At 43.0% G+C, this 16,315-nt stretch overlaps 1 protein-coding gene across 1 annotated transcript in view; it reads right to left on the reverse strand.

Annotated features, from left to right (window-relative positions):
• The window catches only part of SRBD1 (S1 RNA binding domain 1), a 237,846-nt gene that overhangs the window by 25,564 nt on the left and 195,967 nt on the right, over positions 1-16,315 (reverse strand). The window contains 2 exon segments of the mRNA XM_043511889.1: positions 2,218-2,394; positions 4,781-4,887. Coding sequence (XP_043367824.1) covers positions 2,218-2,394; positions 4,781-4,887 — 284 coding nt within the window.

Genomic DNA, 16,315 nt, shown 5'->3' on the forward strand with positions numbered 1-16,315 from the left:
TTATATGAGCAGTGAGATCAGTACTGCAGTACCAATTATTAATAATAAAAATGATGATAACAGAGAAGGCAGGCATATGTCAATATTTTGTCAAACAGCACAGTAGTGGAGTGTTAAGAGCATTGTCTATTATATTTTCCTAACGGAGGCTGGGAGCCTAATCCTGATATCAGATAATCAGATGCCTATCAACGCATGTCTTGCAAAATCAGGTGCTGCATTAAAGACCTGAGTCAAAATTATGCCCTGACTGCAGTGCCTCTGCAACATTTCTGGTGGGCCCAACCAGTAAAAGATATACTGTAGTGGATCAGAAGCCAGTACGTTATTTTTGTTCTCTCTGTCACTAGGCCATTAGCATTAGAGCTTTATTTATGCTAGTTCCCATGTTTTATATTTGGCCAATTAACAAAAACATAGCAGTTCTCACTTAAAATATTGATTTGAAAAAAGTTTAACAGTCTAAACTTCTTTCTCGGTTTCAAGAGCTTGATTCACTCCACTAATGGAAACCAATGTGTGAGTGGTGGACATTGTGATGGAGGGTCCAGAGCTGTTCCACACTGCCACAACAGTGGGCAGCGCTGGGCAGGTCGTGGCCTGGGTACAAAGATATGAGCTGAGCAATTCATATCCTAGGGAGACTTCACTCTGAGGAATCAGTTGATGCCCTAATCATCATAATTTAAAGCTGCCCTCACTTGGTGGAATCGCCAGGGAAGGGTGGCAGTGACAAAAACACAGCTCACATAAGTGCAAGTCTCTTTTCCTGTCTTCCTACCAGCACAGGATGTAGCTGCACCACTCAGGCAGATGGTGTGTCCAGTTAGTACTCCCTTTACCAGTAGGGGCAATCAAGCTAGAGCTATTCGTGACTTTGCAGCTTGTTCAATATCTGAATAGTTCTTAAAAATCTCTAGAAATAATTGATTGAACTTACTTCATTGAGAATGTAGGATATAACTAGTATATTTCATAAATGCGTTATAAAATGCCCAGTGACTATTCTGAAGTGGTAATAATTTTAACCGTAAGTTTTGTAGTCTTCCAAACATTTTCAAACTAATTTATTTTGGCCTGGGGTTTCCCAGGTTTTGTCTTAGCTCTGGTTTGAGGAAAATCATGTCAGCTAGTTGAATGAAAAAATATTTTTAATATTTTGGGCCCCATTGTGCATGTGAGGTACTGCACACCAGTATTGAAAAATGATAGCACTTGCTCCAAAGAACGAACAATCTAAACAATCTTTCCTGCCCAGATGACAAGATTAAAAATGTCTGAGAATGATGATCCTGGATTCTCACACTGACTACCACCCATCATCGCACTTCCACAGCATCTGCCTTCCAAAAATATTGATGTAATTTATAAACAATTATGCATTAAAAACACCCCTGTGAGTTATCAGTATCTTACAGATGAATTTGCCCAAGGTCACCAATGAGTCAGTGGCAGAACAAGGAGTAAAATCCAGGAATCCTAATTCACAATAATGGGCTATAGCTAAGGCTACAATTTTGTCACAGAGGTCACAGAATCCGTGACTTCCAAAGACCTCGGTGACTTCAACCCTGGTGGCTGGGAACTGAAGGGCCCTGCCGACACCGTAGCAGCAAGGAGCTGTGCAGTACGTCACCCACCACCTGAGGCAATGGGCCCCCAAGCCGCCATGGAGAATGGGGGTACTCACAGCTCCCTACCAGCCACGGCAGGGGGATTCGCGCAGCTCCCCCCCACCAAGGCAGAGCAGGGGGTTCCCCGGCAGCTCCCTGGCCGCCGCAGTGGGGCAGAGAGATCCCCGGCAGCTCCCCACTGTGGCAGAAGCAGGGGTATCCCTGCAGCTCTCTGTCGCTGGGGAAGGAGGACCCTGCAACTTCCCGCCATGGCGGGGAGCAGGGGGACCCTGCAGCTTTGAGTCCCCACAGGTGGTCGGGGCCCTGGCACGCCCAGCCACTCTGCAGCTGCCCAGCTGCTTCCCATTTTATCATGGATATTTTTAGTAAAAGTCAGGGACAGGTCATGGGTTTCCATGAATTTTTCTTTATTGCCTGGGACCTGTCCATGACTTTTACTAAAAATATCCATGATAAAATACTAGCCTTAGCTATAGTCAACAATCCCATTAGACAGTCAGCTCTGCTTGGTTTCTGCTTTGAGAAGGAATGGGCTTTTGAATGCATGGTTGTTACTGAGTTTAATTCACACGTTAGTAATTACCTGCAAAAGGTTCTTATGTATTCTTGATTAAACCTGATGAATCCAGCGCACTGTTGAAAGGATTTTGGACCCAGTCCTTTAACTTCCTTGAGCTGTTCCCGACTTATAAATGGTCCATTCTTTTCTCGCCATTCAATTATATTTTTAGCCCTATTAGCATTCAGTCCTGCAATATGTCTGAGAAGCAAAGTTTTAAAAATATATTAGTTACAAATAAACAATGACTAGTGCATATACAAATTAACAGCAAGGATACAAACTGCTCCAGATAACTCAAATATCAATACACTAAATAGTTTGCAAAAGCAGTGCAAGACCAAAAGCTGAAGGATCCATCTTCACATGATCCTGCAAAAGGATCCCACTGAAGCCAACAAGACTCTGGACCATCTGGGTATAAGGGTCTGTGTGGGAGGATATTTCTGCAGCATCAGACCCAAATCTGCATTCAGGTTCTAAGTGAATGGAAGCAGAGAATTGTTCATGGAGTGTCACTGATAGTGGGTCCTAAAGAAATAGCACCTGAAATTGATGTGAAAGACACAAAATAGCAAAGAGAAGAAAAATTTCCCTAAAACAGTCTCATCCTTCATGCAACAAAAGTTGGAATAGATTGACAAACTCAGCATTGCTGAAATATCAGAATTATAAGGAGAATTTGAAACGTAACAACTCACAAAGTAAAAATACTACTAATTAAGAATGGAAATTTTGGCAAGTCATTCTTAGAAATGTTAAGAAGTAGATCATGATTTTAAGCTCTTGTCTAGGTAGTGGATAGTGCATGGTAAGTCAGGGTGTTAGACTCTCCAATGAACTAACTTATTGCATCTTAACTCAAAACAGGGAACCTGTGACAGTTCACTGAAAGTTCCACATTGCACTCTGACGTACTCTCGTTTCACATTGGCTTTAACAGCTCTTCTTGATGACAAAGGTATATACCTCAAATACACAGATCATAAAATTTCCACTGATCTTTAGTTGGCCTCAGAGAACATATCTAACTTCTAATGCCTGCAGAGATATAACATGCCTCGTAAATACAACAGGTGATGATGAACACATTTAACATATCACACACCTGAGGAGTAAGCAATGCTTGTAATCAGCCTGTCTGGGATGCACTGTTTTCTACAATTTAGGTCTCAGGGATACTCACTGCTTTTCGACGCAGTGCCTCAGTGTGCGCGATAAGGGGTGTGAACTGCAGAGCATTTGTGCTCTGACTGCCCCATGTAGACCCTGCTGGCATGAACTACAAGGTACCTAGTGCATGTTAATGTAGTCCTGTTTGAAACAGGACTTCATCAACATGAACTATGTACCTTGTAGTTCATGCCAGCAGGGCCTAGATGGGGTAGTTAGAGTGCAACATGCTAATGCACTCTAAAACTTGCATCTCTGTAGAGCCTTGTAGATAAGCCCACAGAAGCAGAAGAGCATATGGTGGGGGGAGGGGAGAGAGAAGAAGAGACAGGACAACATGATGATAGTCTTCAAGTACATAAAAGGTTGTTATAAAGAGGAGGGTGATAAATTGTTCTCCTTAACCACTGAGGACAGGACAAGAAGTAATGGGCTTAAGTTGTAGCAAAGGACATTAGGAAAAACTTCTTAACTGTAAGGGTAGTTAAGCACTGGAATAAATTGCCTAGGAAGGCTGTGGAGTTACAGTCTGTCATTACAGGTTTTTAAGAACAGGTTAGACAAACACGTGTCAGGGATGGTCTAAAACAATGCTTCTCAAGCTATCTGATGTGGGGGACGGGAAATTTTTTTTCTAATGTGCGCCCAGACCAGCAGCTGATGGCTCGCGGACCGGCACTGGTCCGCAGACCACCACTTTGAGTAGCACTGGTCTAGAAGATAATATTTAGTCCTGCCTCAGGGCAGGGGACTGGACTAGATGACTTGTTCCAGTCCTACATTTCTATGGTTATGGGCATGAACTCCTCCCACTGTTTATTTTTAACAGTCCATTGGACTAGATAGTTGAAATTTTCTGAATTTTGATTTTTCATCAAAGACAATTAGATACATTTTCACAAAATCTTCCACAAAAAACATAACATTTTCCAGTACATTATAGAGCTAATATAATTTTTTAAAATGTTCACAGTGAAAAAGGGGTATATTTTTCATGAAAATTTTTCAGAATTTTCTGTCTTTCAACCAGTTTTACTTGCTATAATCTGTAAAGCCATCTTCTGACAGACAGAACAAACATTTGGAAATCCCTTCCTTTGCAATATTAATATCATATTTATTATGCCATGTTATTTTTGATTGCTGTGTTAGTTTTATGCTACGAGTTATTACTTTGAAAATATTTGTCTCCCTCAGAAGAATGGCTTTACCTTGCAGAGCCACATCTCCCCTTTCAAAAAGCTGACCCTTAAGACTCCAGTGAAATACTGTCTTAATATGTCATTTTCATGTAATTGGAAGTTTAACACAAGAGCCATTTGCTCCAGCCGAGTTTGAGTCGGATGGCAGACTAAACACAGACTCTGTGATCCAGAGCCATGTAATTACTGGAATAGGAAAGTATTCAACCCACCTTAACAGTATTTCTGAGCAGATGTTAATATCTACTCCTACAAAGCTGACACACTCCTCAACCACACTGTCCAAAGTTGCTTTGAGCAAAATCTGTGAGACATCATGCTGAGACACAAAAATACAGATATATGGTTACTAAAATATTGGAACATGCATAAACGAGATAAATGAGAACTGCAGACAATGGCAATTTAATAACACATTTGCTAGTATATGGTCAACATAAGAAACAACAATACAGGGACCTCTAATTTAATACCACTTTTTCTATTGTAGAGTTACCTTAGCCCATTGATTTTTCTTAACGTTCCTCAATAGCTCTTTGCAAGAACTCGGTTGTGTGCCAAATTCATAGAATATGCAGTATATTCAATTCCCTGTCAAATTAGACCATTTTTTTTTTTACTGCACTGGATAAATGTTTTCCTGTCTTATTTAAAAACAAAATTTAATGAAACACACAAAGAAAACAGTTAAAAAATAGAATTAACATTGTATGTTATTATATATACACCTATAAATATAGTTTTGGTTAGTCTGATAGTTACCCACTTACTCTAAAATCTGATGTAAAAATGGTTATTAAAAAGACAGGTAAGACAAAATTTTCAAATTAATATCTCTGGATAATAATTGGACATATTTGCACACAAGAACACCACATTTGTACACAGGGTAGGGTGCAGTAGGGTAAGTATATAGTAAGTGCCTGTCAAATTTTCCTTTTTTGACAACTAATCTTCATGTTGTTATAGAACAGCTTATTATTCATTACCCTATAAGAGTAAACCAGATATTACATTAGGTCTGAAAACACGAAGGCTAAATTTCAACCCTGCGTCAATAAAATACGGCTGTCATAAATATAAAGGGAAGGGTAAACACCTTTAAAATCCCTCCTGGCCAGAGGAAAAACCAAAATGACCAATGAGGAGACAAGATACTTTCAAAAGCTGGGGGGAGGGAGAAACAAAGCCTCTCTGTCTGTCTGTGTGATATTTTTGCCAGGGACAGAACAGGAATGGAGTCTTAGAATTTAGTAAGTAATCTAGCTAGATATGCGTTAGATTATGATTTCTTTAAATGGCTGAGAAAATAAGCTGTGCTGAATGGAATGGTTATTCGTTTTTTTGTATCTTCTTGTAACTTAAGGTTTTGCCTAGAGGGATTCTCTATGTTTTGAATCTAATTACCCTGTAAGGTATTTATCATCCTGATTTTACAGAGGTGATTCTTTTTACTTTTTCTTCTATTAAAATTCTTCTTTTAAGAAACTGAATGCTTTTTCATTGTTCTTAAGATCCAAGGATTTGGATCTGTGGTTACCTATGGAAATTGGTGAGGATTTTTATCACGCCTTCCCCAGGAAAGGGGGTGTAAAGGTAAGGGAGGATTTTTGGGGAAAGACACTTCCAAATGGGCTTTTTCCTAATAATAATAATACCGATTAGACGTTTGGTGGTGGCAGCGAAAGTCCAAGGGCAAAGGGTAAAATAGATTGTAACTTGGGGAAGTTTTAATCTAAGCTGGTAAAAGTAAGCTTAGGAGGTTTTCATGCAGGTCCCCACATCTGTACCCTAGAGTTCAGAGTGGGGAAGGAACCTTGAAATGGTGGCAGAGAGGTGGGATTAACCTGAAATCATTTTGAGATCAATTTGAGATTTTTTGAACCAGAAGCACAGATTTTAAAAGGGAATTTTTTTTTCCTTTGGGCTGCTGGAAAGCAGGTTTCCAACTGAAAGCAGTTAGAGTTTTTTTCTCTGCTTTAGGGCCAGAGCATAGACAAAAGGGAATTGTCTTTTGTGAGCTGGAGTTTTCTCCACCTAGAGGCAGGGAAATTCACACGTCTTCACAAACCTGAAGTTGTTTTTTTACCTAATAGCAACTAGAGGGGTTTTCTGCCTATTTGCCTGGAGACAAAGGTGTTAGTTTTTGGGTGTGTGTGGTGTTTTTTTTGTTTTGTTTTGTTTTGTTTTTTTAAGGATTTTGATTTTTTGAACATGCAGCACAGATCTTAAAAAGGAATTTTTTTTTTCCTTTGGGCTGCTGAAAAGCAGGTTTTTGGCTGAAAGCAGTTAGATTTTCTTTTCTCTGCTTTGGGGCCAGAGCAGAGACAAAAGGGAATTGTCTTTTGTGAGCTAGAGTTTTCTCTACCTGAAGGCAGGATAGTTAATCTCCTGCAGGGAAATTCACCAGTCTTCACAGACCTGAAGAATTTTTTTTTTTTTAACCTAAGAGCAACTAGAGGGGTTTTCTGCCTATTTGCCTGGAGACAAAGGTGTTAGGTTTTTTTTTTTAGGATTTCTCTGTAGGCTGACAATTACTATCAGAAAACATAGGTATCCGGACAGCACAGCAAAATTTTACAAGCCAAGTTTTTTTGTTTTGGTTTTCTTTCTAACTTTCAGGTGTAAAGTTAGTTAAAAACAGAGAGGTTAGGATGACAGGCTCCACGGTTCAACAAAAGCTGGAATTAGCCAGATTTGAGGCTGAGGAAAAACAAAAGGAATATGAAAGACAGATAGAACTCGTACGGAAAGAAATGGAGGCAAGGGAAAAAGAAATGGAGGCTGCCCACAGGAGGGAAATGGAGGCAAGGGCCAAAGAAATGGAGGAGAAAGAAAAAGAGAGGAAGCATGCAATGGAGATGGAGAAGGTAAAGGCTCAGCAGAATATACCAACAAACCCTAGCAATCCTTCTCCAGGTACCACTTCCCATCCCAGAAAGTTCCCCACCTATAAGGCAGGCAATGATACTGAGGACTTCTTAGAAAACTTTGAAAGGGCCTGCCTTGGGTACAGCATCTCTACAGACTAATACATGGTAGAGCTGAGGCCACAGCTCAGTGGACCTTTAGCTGAGGTGGCGGCTGAAATGCCTAAGGAACGCATGAACCAGTATGAACTGTTTAAAACCAAGGCGAGAGTCAGAATGGGGCTAACCCCCGAGCATTCCCGTTGGTGGTTCAGAGCTCTAAGGTGGAAACCAGACGTGTCATTTACCCGACATGCCTACCACATTGTGAAACATTGGGATGCCTGGATATCAGGAGCAAGTGTTAAATCTCCAGAAGATTGGCCCTTCCTAATGCAAATGGAACAGTTCTTAAAGGGTGATCCTGAGGAAATAGAAAGATACATCCTAGATGGGAAGCCCAAAACTGTAATTGAGGCGGGGGAGATGGGAGCCAAATGGGTGGAGGTGGCAGAGAAGGAAAAAACTGGTTGCAATGGGAGCAGATACCAGAAGGGACAACCTCAGACCACACCCTACTACCAGGGGCAACCCAAGGCCCCACCTACCCTCCAAGGAACCCTCCAGCCACCTTATCGTCCTGCCACACCGTTCTCCAGCAACCCACCTCGCCCCAGTGACCCAACAGCTTAGACGATGTTTTAAATATAACGAGCCGGGGCATGTAAAGGCCAACTGCCACAAGAACCCCAACAGATTACAGTTTATTGCACCGGAATCACACCAGAGGTCCTCAGACCCAGATACCTCCCAAAAACCCTCGGAGCGGAGGGAAACTGTGAGTGTGGGCGGGAAGAAGGTCACCGCGTGGAGGGACACTGGAGCACAAGTATTGGCTATCTATGCTTCCTTACTGGACCCCAATTTAATAAACCCAGAGATCCAAGTGACGATTCAACCCTTCAAGGCCAACTCTTTCAATTTGCTTACAGTCAAGTTGCCTGTCCAGTACAAGAGCTAGTCAGGAACGTGGACTTTTGCAGTCTATGATGATTATCCCATCCCCATGCTGTTGGGGGAAGACTTGGCCAATCATGTGAAGCGAGCTAAGAGGGTGGGAATGGTCACGCACAGCCAGGCTAAACAAGCCGTCACGCCTAGCTCTGTTCCGGAAACTTCTACCAGGACCCGGTCAGAGGTGATGGACCCGGACACCAGGCCAATGTCTGCAACAGCAGTAGTGGATCCAGTCCCAGAGACCCAGACAGAGCCAGTCCCAGAACTGGAACCAGCGGAACAACCAGCACCAGACCCATTGCCAGCACTGAATCCAGTACTTGCAACCCCAACACCAGAGGGCCCCACCGAACCTGAACCTGCAGCAACCGATAACCCTAAACAAGAGGCTCAGTCAGAGCCTGAACCCCAACATAGTGCACCAGCGGAGAGCGGTTCACAGTCAACGGAAACAGCCCCATCCCCTACATCGCTTCCAGAGGGACCAAGCATAGGTCCACAATCCAATGAGGAACTGATGTCTCCAGCATCAAGGGAACAGTTCTAGACCGAACAGAAAGTAGATGAAAGCCTCCAGAGAGCTTGGACGGCGGCACAGAGCAACCCACCGCCTCTCAGCTCTTCTAATCAATCCAGATTTGTTGTAGAAAGAGGACTTTTAGGAACACTGGCATCCTCAGAGACAGTTGGTAGTTCCAACTAAGTACCAGGTCAAGCTCTTGAGCTTAGCTCACGATCATGCTAGTGGCCATGCTGGGGTGAACAGGACCAAAGACCGGCTGGGGAGGTCATTCCACTGGGAGGGAATGGGCAAAGATGTTTCCACCTATATCCGGTCTTGTGAGGTATGCCAAAAAGTGGGAAAATCCTAAGACCAGGTCAAAGCCCCTCTCCAACCACTCCCATCATTGAACTTCCATTTCAGCAAGTAGCTGTGTATATTCTGGGTTCTTTTCCGAAAAAGACACCCAAAGGAAAGCAGTACATACTGACTTTCATGGATTTTGCCACCTGATGGCTGGAAGCAGTAGCTCCAAGCAACACCAGGGCTAAAAGTGCGTGCCAGGCACTAGCAGACATTTTTGCCAGGGCAGCTTGGCCCTCCGACATCCTCACAGATGCAGGAACCAATTTCCTGGCAGGAAATATGGAAAGCCTTTGGGAAGCTCATAGGGTAAATCACTTGGTTGCCACTCCTTACCACCATCAAACAAATGGCATGGTGAAGAAGTTTAATGGAACTTTGGAGGCCCTGATATGTAAATTTGTAAATGAGCACTCCAATGATTGGGACCTAGCATTGCACCAGTTGCTCTTTGCCTACAGAGCTGTACCACATCCTAGTTTAGGGTTTTCACCATTTGAACTTGTATATGGCCGCAAGGTTAAGGGGCTGTTACAGTTGGTGAAGAAGCAATGGGAGGAATTTACACCTTCTCCAGGAACTAACATTCTGGATTTTGTAACCAACCTACAAAACGCCCTCCCAACCTCTCTTGCCCTTGCTAAAGTAAACCTACAGAATGCTCAAAAAGAGCAAAAAGCCTGGTATGATAAACATGCCAGAGAGCGTTCCTTCAAAGTAGGAGACCAGGTCATGGTCTTAAAGGCGCTCCAGGCCCATAAAATGGAAGCATCGTGGCCATTCATGGTCCAGGAGCGCCTGGGAGCTATTAATTATCTCATAGCGTTCCCCACCTCCAACCGAAAGTAAGGTATACCATATTAATTCTCTAAAGCCCTCTTATTCTAGCGAATTAAAGGTTTGTCAGTTTACAGCCCAGGGAGGAGATGACTGAGTGGCCTGAAGGTGTCTACTACGAAGGAAAAAGTACTGATGGCATGGAAGAGGTGAACCTCTTCATGACCCTTGGGCATATGCAGCAACAGCAGATCCAGGAGCTGTGCACTAGCTAGGCGCCGACGTTCTCAGCCACCCCAGGACTGACTGAACAGGCATACCACTCCATTGACACAGGTAATGCTCACCCAATTAAAGTCCAACTTTACCAGGTGTCTCCTCAAGCTAAAACTGCTATAGAACGGGAGATCCAGGATATGTTACAGATGGGTATAATCTGCCCTCTGGCAGTGCATGGGCATCTCTAGTGGTTCTAGTTCCCAAACCAAATAGGGAGATATGTTTTTGCGTGGACTACCGTAAGCTAAATGCTGTAACTCGCCCAGACAATATCCAATGCCAGATGAACTAATAGAGAATCTGGGACGGGCCAGTTCATCTCTACCTTGGACTTAACCAATGGGTACTGGCAGGTACCACTAGATGAATCCACCAAGGAAAGGTCAGCCTTCACCACACGTCAGGTAGTATGAATTTAATGTACTCCCTTTCGGGCTGCGGAATGCACCTGCCACCTTCCAAAGACTTGTAGATCATCTCCTAGTGGGACTAGGAGAATATGCAATCGCCTACCTTGATGATGTGGCCATATTTTCGGATTCCTGGGCAGAACACCTGGAACATCTACAAAAAGTCTTTGAGCGCATAAGGAAGGCACGACTAACCGTTAAGGCTAAGAAGTGTCAAATAGGCCTAAACAAAGTGACTTACCTTGGACACCAGGTGGGTCGAGGAACTATCAACCCCCTACAGGCCAAAGTGGATGCTATCCAAAAGTGGCCTGTCCCAAAGTCAAAGAAACAGATTCAATCCTTCTTAGGCTTGGCCAGTTATTTCAGACGATTTGTACCACAATACAGCCGAATCGCCGCCCCACTGACAGACCTAACCAAAAAGAAACAGCCAAATGCCGTTCAGTGGACCGAAGAGCGTCAGAAGGCCTTTAACCAGCTTAAAGCGACACTCATGTCTGACCCTGTACTAAAGGCCCCAGACTTTGACAAACCATTCCTAGTAACCACAGATGTGTCCGAGCGTGGTGTGGGAGCAGTTTTAATGCAGGAAGGACTAGATCAAGAATTCCACCCTGTAGTGTTTCTCAGCAAAAAACTGTCTTACAGGGAAAGCAACTGGTCAGTCAGTGAAAAAGAATGTTATGCCATTGTCTACGCTCTGGAAAAGCTGCGCCCGTATGTTTGGGGACGGCGTTTCCACCTGCAAACCGACCATGCTGTGCTACAGTGGCTTCATACCACCACGGGAAATAACAAAAAAAACTTATTCAGTGGAGTTTAGCTCTCCAAGATTTTGATTTCTACATCCAACACATCTCAGGAGCTTCTAACAAAGTGGCTGATGCACTCTCGCGTGAAAGTTTCCCAGAATCAACTGGTTAAAATCGTCCTTGAGATGTGGAAAATATTGTTAGTCTTTATATACTTGGTAGTATATTTAGAGGTGCATGTGTCTTATTAACTCTGTTTTTTCCTACAGCTCCAGGAAGAAATCCCAGCCAGCGTTTCACCCTATCTGTGATTTGGGGGGCGTGTCATAAATATAAAGAGAAGGGTAAACACCTTTAAAATCCCTCCTGGCCAGAGGAAAAACCCTTTCACCTGTAAAGGGTTAAGAAACTAGGATAACCTCGCTGGCACCTGACCAAAATGACCAATAAGGAGACAAGATACTTTCAAAAGCTGGGGGGAGGGAGAAACAAAGCTTCTCTGTCTGTCTGTGTGATGCTTTTGCCAGGGACAGAACAGGAATGGAGTCTTAGAATTTAGTAAGTAATCTAGCTAGATATGCGTTAGATTATGATTTCTTTAAATGGCTGAGAAAATAAGCTGTGCTGAATGGAATGGTTATTCCTTTTTTTGTATCTTCTTGTAACTTAAGGTTTTGCCTAGAGGGATTCTCTATGTTTTGAATCCAATTACCCTGTAAGGTATTTATCATCCTGATTTTACAGAGGTGATTCTTTTTACTTTTTCTTCTATTAAAATTCTTCTTTTAAGAAGCTGAATGCTTTTTCATTGTTCTTAAGATCCAAGGATTTGGATCTGTGGTTACCTATGGAAATTGGTAAGGATTTTTATCAAGCCTTCCCCAGGAAAGGGGGTGTAAAGGTAAGGGAGGATTTTGGGGGGAAAGACGTTTCCAAATGGGCTTTTTCCTAATAATAATAATACCGGTTAGACGTTTGGTGGTGGCAGCAAAAGTCCAAGGGCAAAGGGTAAAACAGATTGTAACTTGGGGAAGTTTTAACCTAAGCTGGTAAAAGTAAGCTTAGGAGGTTTTCATGCAGGTCCCCATATCTGTACCCTCGCGTTCAGAGTGGGGAAGGAACCTTGACAACGTCTAATTGTAAATGGCTATATTCAGAAGATTAGCAGATCCAGTAGCACTACTGAAAATTCTTCTAGCTTTTCATTTGTTTGCATATTTTTTCTTTGTTTTAATTAGTCATGCTTTTTAAAGATAAAAAGTTATGAAACTCTAGATACTGAAGTTTTACTTCAATCCACAACAATGCGAACTTCTCCATGAGCCCACTAATGCTTAGAAGTTTGACCTGAAGGGAGAATCCTTTCTAAATGTACAAGCTAATTTAATCACAATGTTGCCTTTGCTCTAGGGTTCTTATAAGTCACTCACATAAATCTGAGTTGATCTGTAGTGGTTTTGTGATGCATTTATTTAGGACATCATCTTGGATTCAAGCCAAGATCCCAGATATTTTATCCAGTACTATATTTTGTCTTCCAAGCCATTCAGCTCTTTTAAAGTTATTATAATTAAATATGACATGCCACCAGCATCAGGCTCCATCTAGTCATATTTGTCATTCATTAAATAATAGTTAATATCATAACCAAATCCTGTGCCAATGTCGCCCTCCTTATTAGAGCTAATCATATTGTAATGTACACTGATCACTGCAAATGTATTAATAAACCGACATGATATAAGCAGATCAAAGGAACACTCATATGACAGACACCTGCACACTCTCTCCTCCAGAGCCCAGACATGGAGTGCTCTCTGAGCCCAGACACCTGCATACCCTCCCTCACAGAGTCCAAGGATCCAGAGGAAGAAACAGTCTGATGGTGGTTCTTGGGCTTGTACAGTTTCCTGCATGCCAACTCCTTCCTTCAGGGCGTGCCAGGAACTGCAGCTGCCCAGAACCCTCCAGTTCCCCTCCCCCTTGGCAGTGTCCTGTATTTGTGAGCTGGGATCTGCTGGGTCCAGTAGCTTCTAATGATGACCAGAAGCTCTGTAGCACCAATTCTGCAGGAAAAAGGAAATTCTGCACAGAATATTAATGGCGAAGAATCCCCCGGGGAGTAATCTGTAGAGCGGCATATGCAGAAGTAGCCCCAAACAACACAGAATGTATCCACCCACATTTGGCCTAATCTTTCTGAGAGGCTGTATGTCTGTGTGGATGAAACTTGATTTGGCCACAGTGTCCTGGTTTCGATCCCCAGCTCTGCTAGAAGTGTTACATGACATTTCAGACACAGTACTCAGTTACATCATCAGTAACACGGGGGGATGGAATCTGAAGCCTTGATCAATAGCAAGGATTGTAAAGTACACAGAATTACCTCCACCAGTAGAAGAGGTGAAACTTGAACTCATGGTCTTCTGGCTTCAAAGGGGAACTTTGGTGCCTGTTGTAGCTTGTGTGTTAAATGGAGAACAAATTTAGCGAGTGAGAGCAAACATTAAAAAATCCTGTGAAGTGTTTTGTTTGATTTCTTTTTCCAGAAACAATTGCCAATGACTAAAAATTCACAGGCCTCTCAAAGTGTGCTTTGCATTTATCACTTTTTTAAAAACAAGTCGGTGTGTTTCAGCTTCATATTAGAATTAAAGAATTAAGGGCTGTCAAAGGCAAAATCCCACTGCAACCTTTACCATGGAACCACTATTAGTTCCTCGATAATGCTTACCATCACCCATACCACATTACCTTTATACCCAAGGTTGTATGTTTGACTTGTGGCTGAGATCCACATTTGAAAATATGCTGGTGAGCAAAGTGAGAGAGGAAAGAAATGAGAAACCCCTTTAAAGATGTCAAGATATATTTCTCTTGCTGAAGGCCCAATAATTTTATTTGTAAGCATGCCTCAGCTTTGTCCGCTAACTGTGTACAGCTTAACACCTACTTAAATAGCTCTGGTTTCATAGCAGCAGCCGTGTTAGTCTGTATTCGCAAAAAGAAAAGGAGTACTTGTGGCACCTTAGTACTCCTTTTCTTTAAATAGCTCTGCAACTACCAATAAAAAGAAAGACACGCACTAGCTCCTCTTTAATACCTCAATATACTACAGATGAATCACTTAGAATGGATATCTACAGCATACATGGGAGTGAACGGATTCCTGGAAAGTGAGTGTGAATGTGATGGATATAGATAAGCAAATTGTAGGGCTGCCTCTCTTCTACGGACAGCATGACTAAAACCTTAGTTATAGGTAAGGCTACGTTTTAGTCACGGCTATTTTTAGTAAAAATCATGGACAGGTCACAGGCAGTAAACAAAAATTCACAATCTGTCCATCACTTGTACTATATACCCCTGACTAAATCTTGCGGGGGTAGATGGCCTGGAAGTGCTGCAGATGCCATGGGGGGAGGGGCAGTGCAGGTGCTCTGGGGAGAGCAGCTCAAGACCTCCGCCGGTGCAAAAGGGGAGGGGGGTGGCGGCGGCGCACAGCCCAGAACCCCTGCTGCTGCTGGGGGGCGGGAGGGGAGGGGTTTTTTTTTGTTTTGTTTTGTTTTTTTTTGACAGGGCTGGCAGACTTCCTACCTGGCTCCATGCTGTCCTGCGGAAATGGCGACATGTCCCTCCCTCAGCTCCTAGGCAGGGGCGCATCCAGACAGCTTTGCACACTGCCTCTGCCCAGAGCACTGGCTCCACAGCTCCCATTGGCCGTTTGACAGAGCCTCCGCCTAGGAGCTGAGGGAGGGACAAGTTGCTGCTTCTTGGAAGCCCCCCCAAGGCAACGCCGCCCAGACCCCTCACCCACTCCCGTGCCCCAACCCTGAGCCCCCTCCCATACCAAAACTCCCACTGCTGCTGGGGGGAGGGGCGAGCGGTGGCTTGAGACTGCCCCAGCAGCAGCCGGTGCAGCTGGCCCAGGGGCTGCCTGAGCTGCTCAGGCAGCCCCTGGGCCAGCCACACCAGCCGCTGCAGAAGTCACTGAATCAGTGACAAACTTGCAGCCTTAGTTACAGGCCATCCCTAACTTGGAGAAAATCAGGCTTGTGGAAGGTGGCCAGTTGTGAATTGCAGCAAATTCTTCTGGAGACACAGCCTCTGACTGGCATTGCTTCCTCCGACTGCATTGGAAAGACTTTTCACCCACACTGTGAGACTTATTTTGAATGCAATAGAAGAGATGTCAATTTATGTTTCTAACAACGTGATTAATTTAAAAAAATTAGTAGGGCTGTCAAGTGATTAAAAAAATTAACCGCGATTAATTGCGCTGCTAAACAATAATAGAATATCATTTATTTAAATAGTTTTGGATGTTTTCTACATTTTCAAATATATTGATTTCAATTACAACACAGAATACAAACTGTACACTGCTCACTTTATATTTATTTTTAATAAAAGTATTTGCACTGTAAAAAACAAAAGAAATAGTATTTTTCAATTCACCTCATACAAGTACTGTCATGCAATCTCTTTATCATGAAAGTTGAACTTACAAATGTAGAATTACGTACAAAAAAAACTGCATTAAAAATGTAAAATTTTAGAGCCTGCAAGTCCACTCAAAGTGAGAACAGGTGTTCTCATGGCACTGTTGTAACCGGTGTCACAAGATATTTATGTGCCAGATGCACTAAAGATTTTTATATCCCTTCATGTGTCAACCACCATTCCAGGGGACATGCGTTCATGCTGATTATAGGCAGATGAGCAGTGCGAAGGG

Source organism: Dermochelys coriacea, chromosome 3, assembly GCF_009764565.3.
Source record: "Dermochelys coriacea isolate rDerCor1 chromosome 3, rDerCor1.pri.v4, whole genome shotgun sequence".
Classification (NCBI taxonomy): Eukaryota; Metazoa; Chordata; order Testudines; family Dermochelyidae; genus Dermochelys; species Dermochelys coriacea.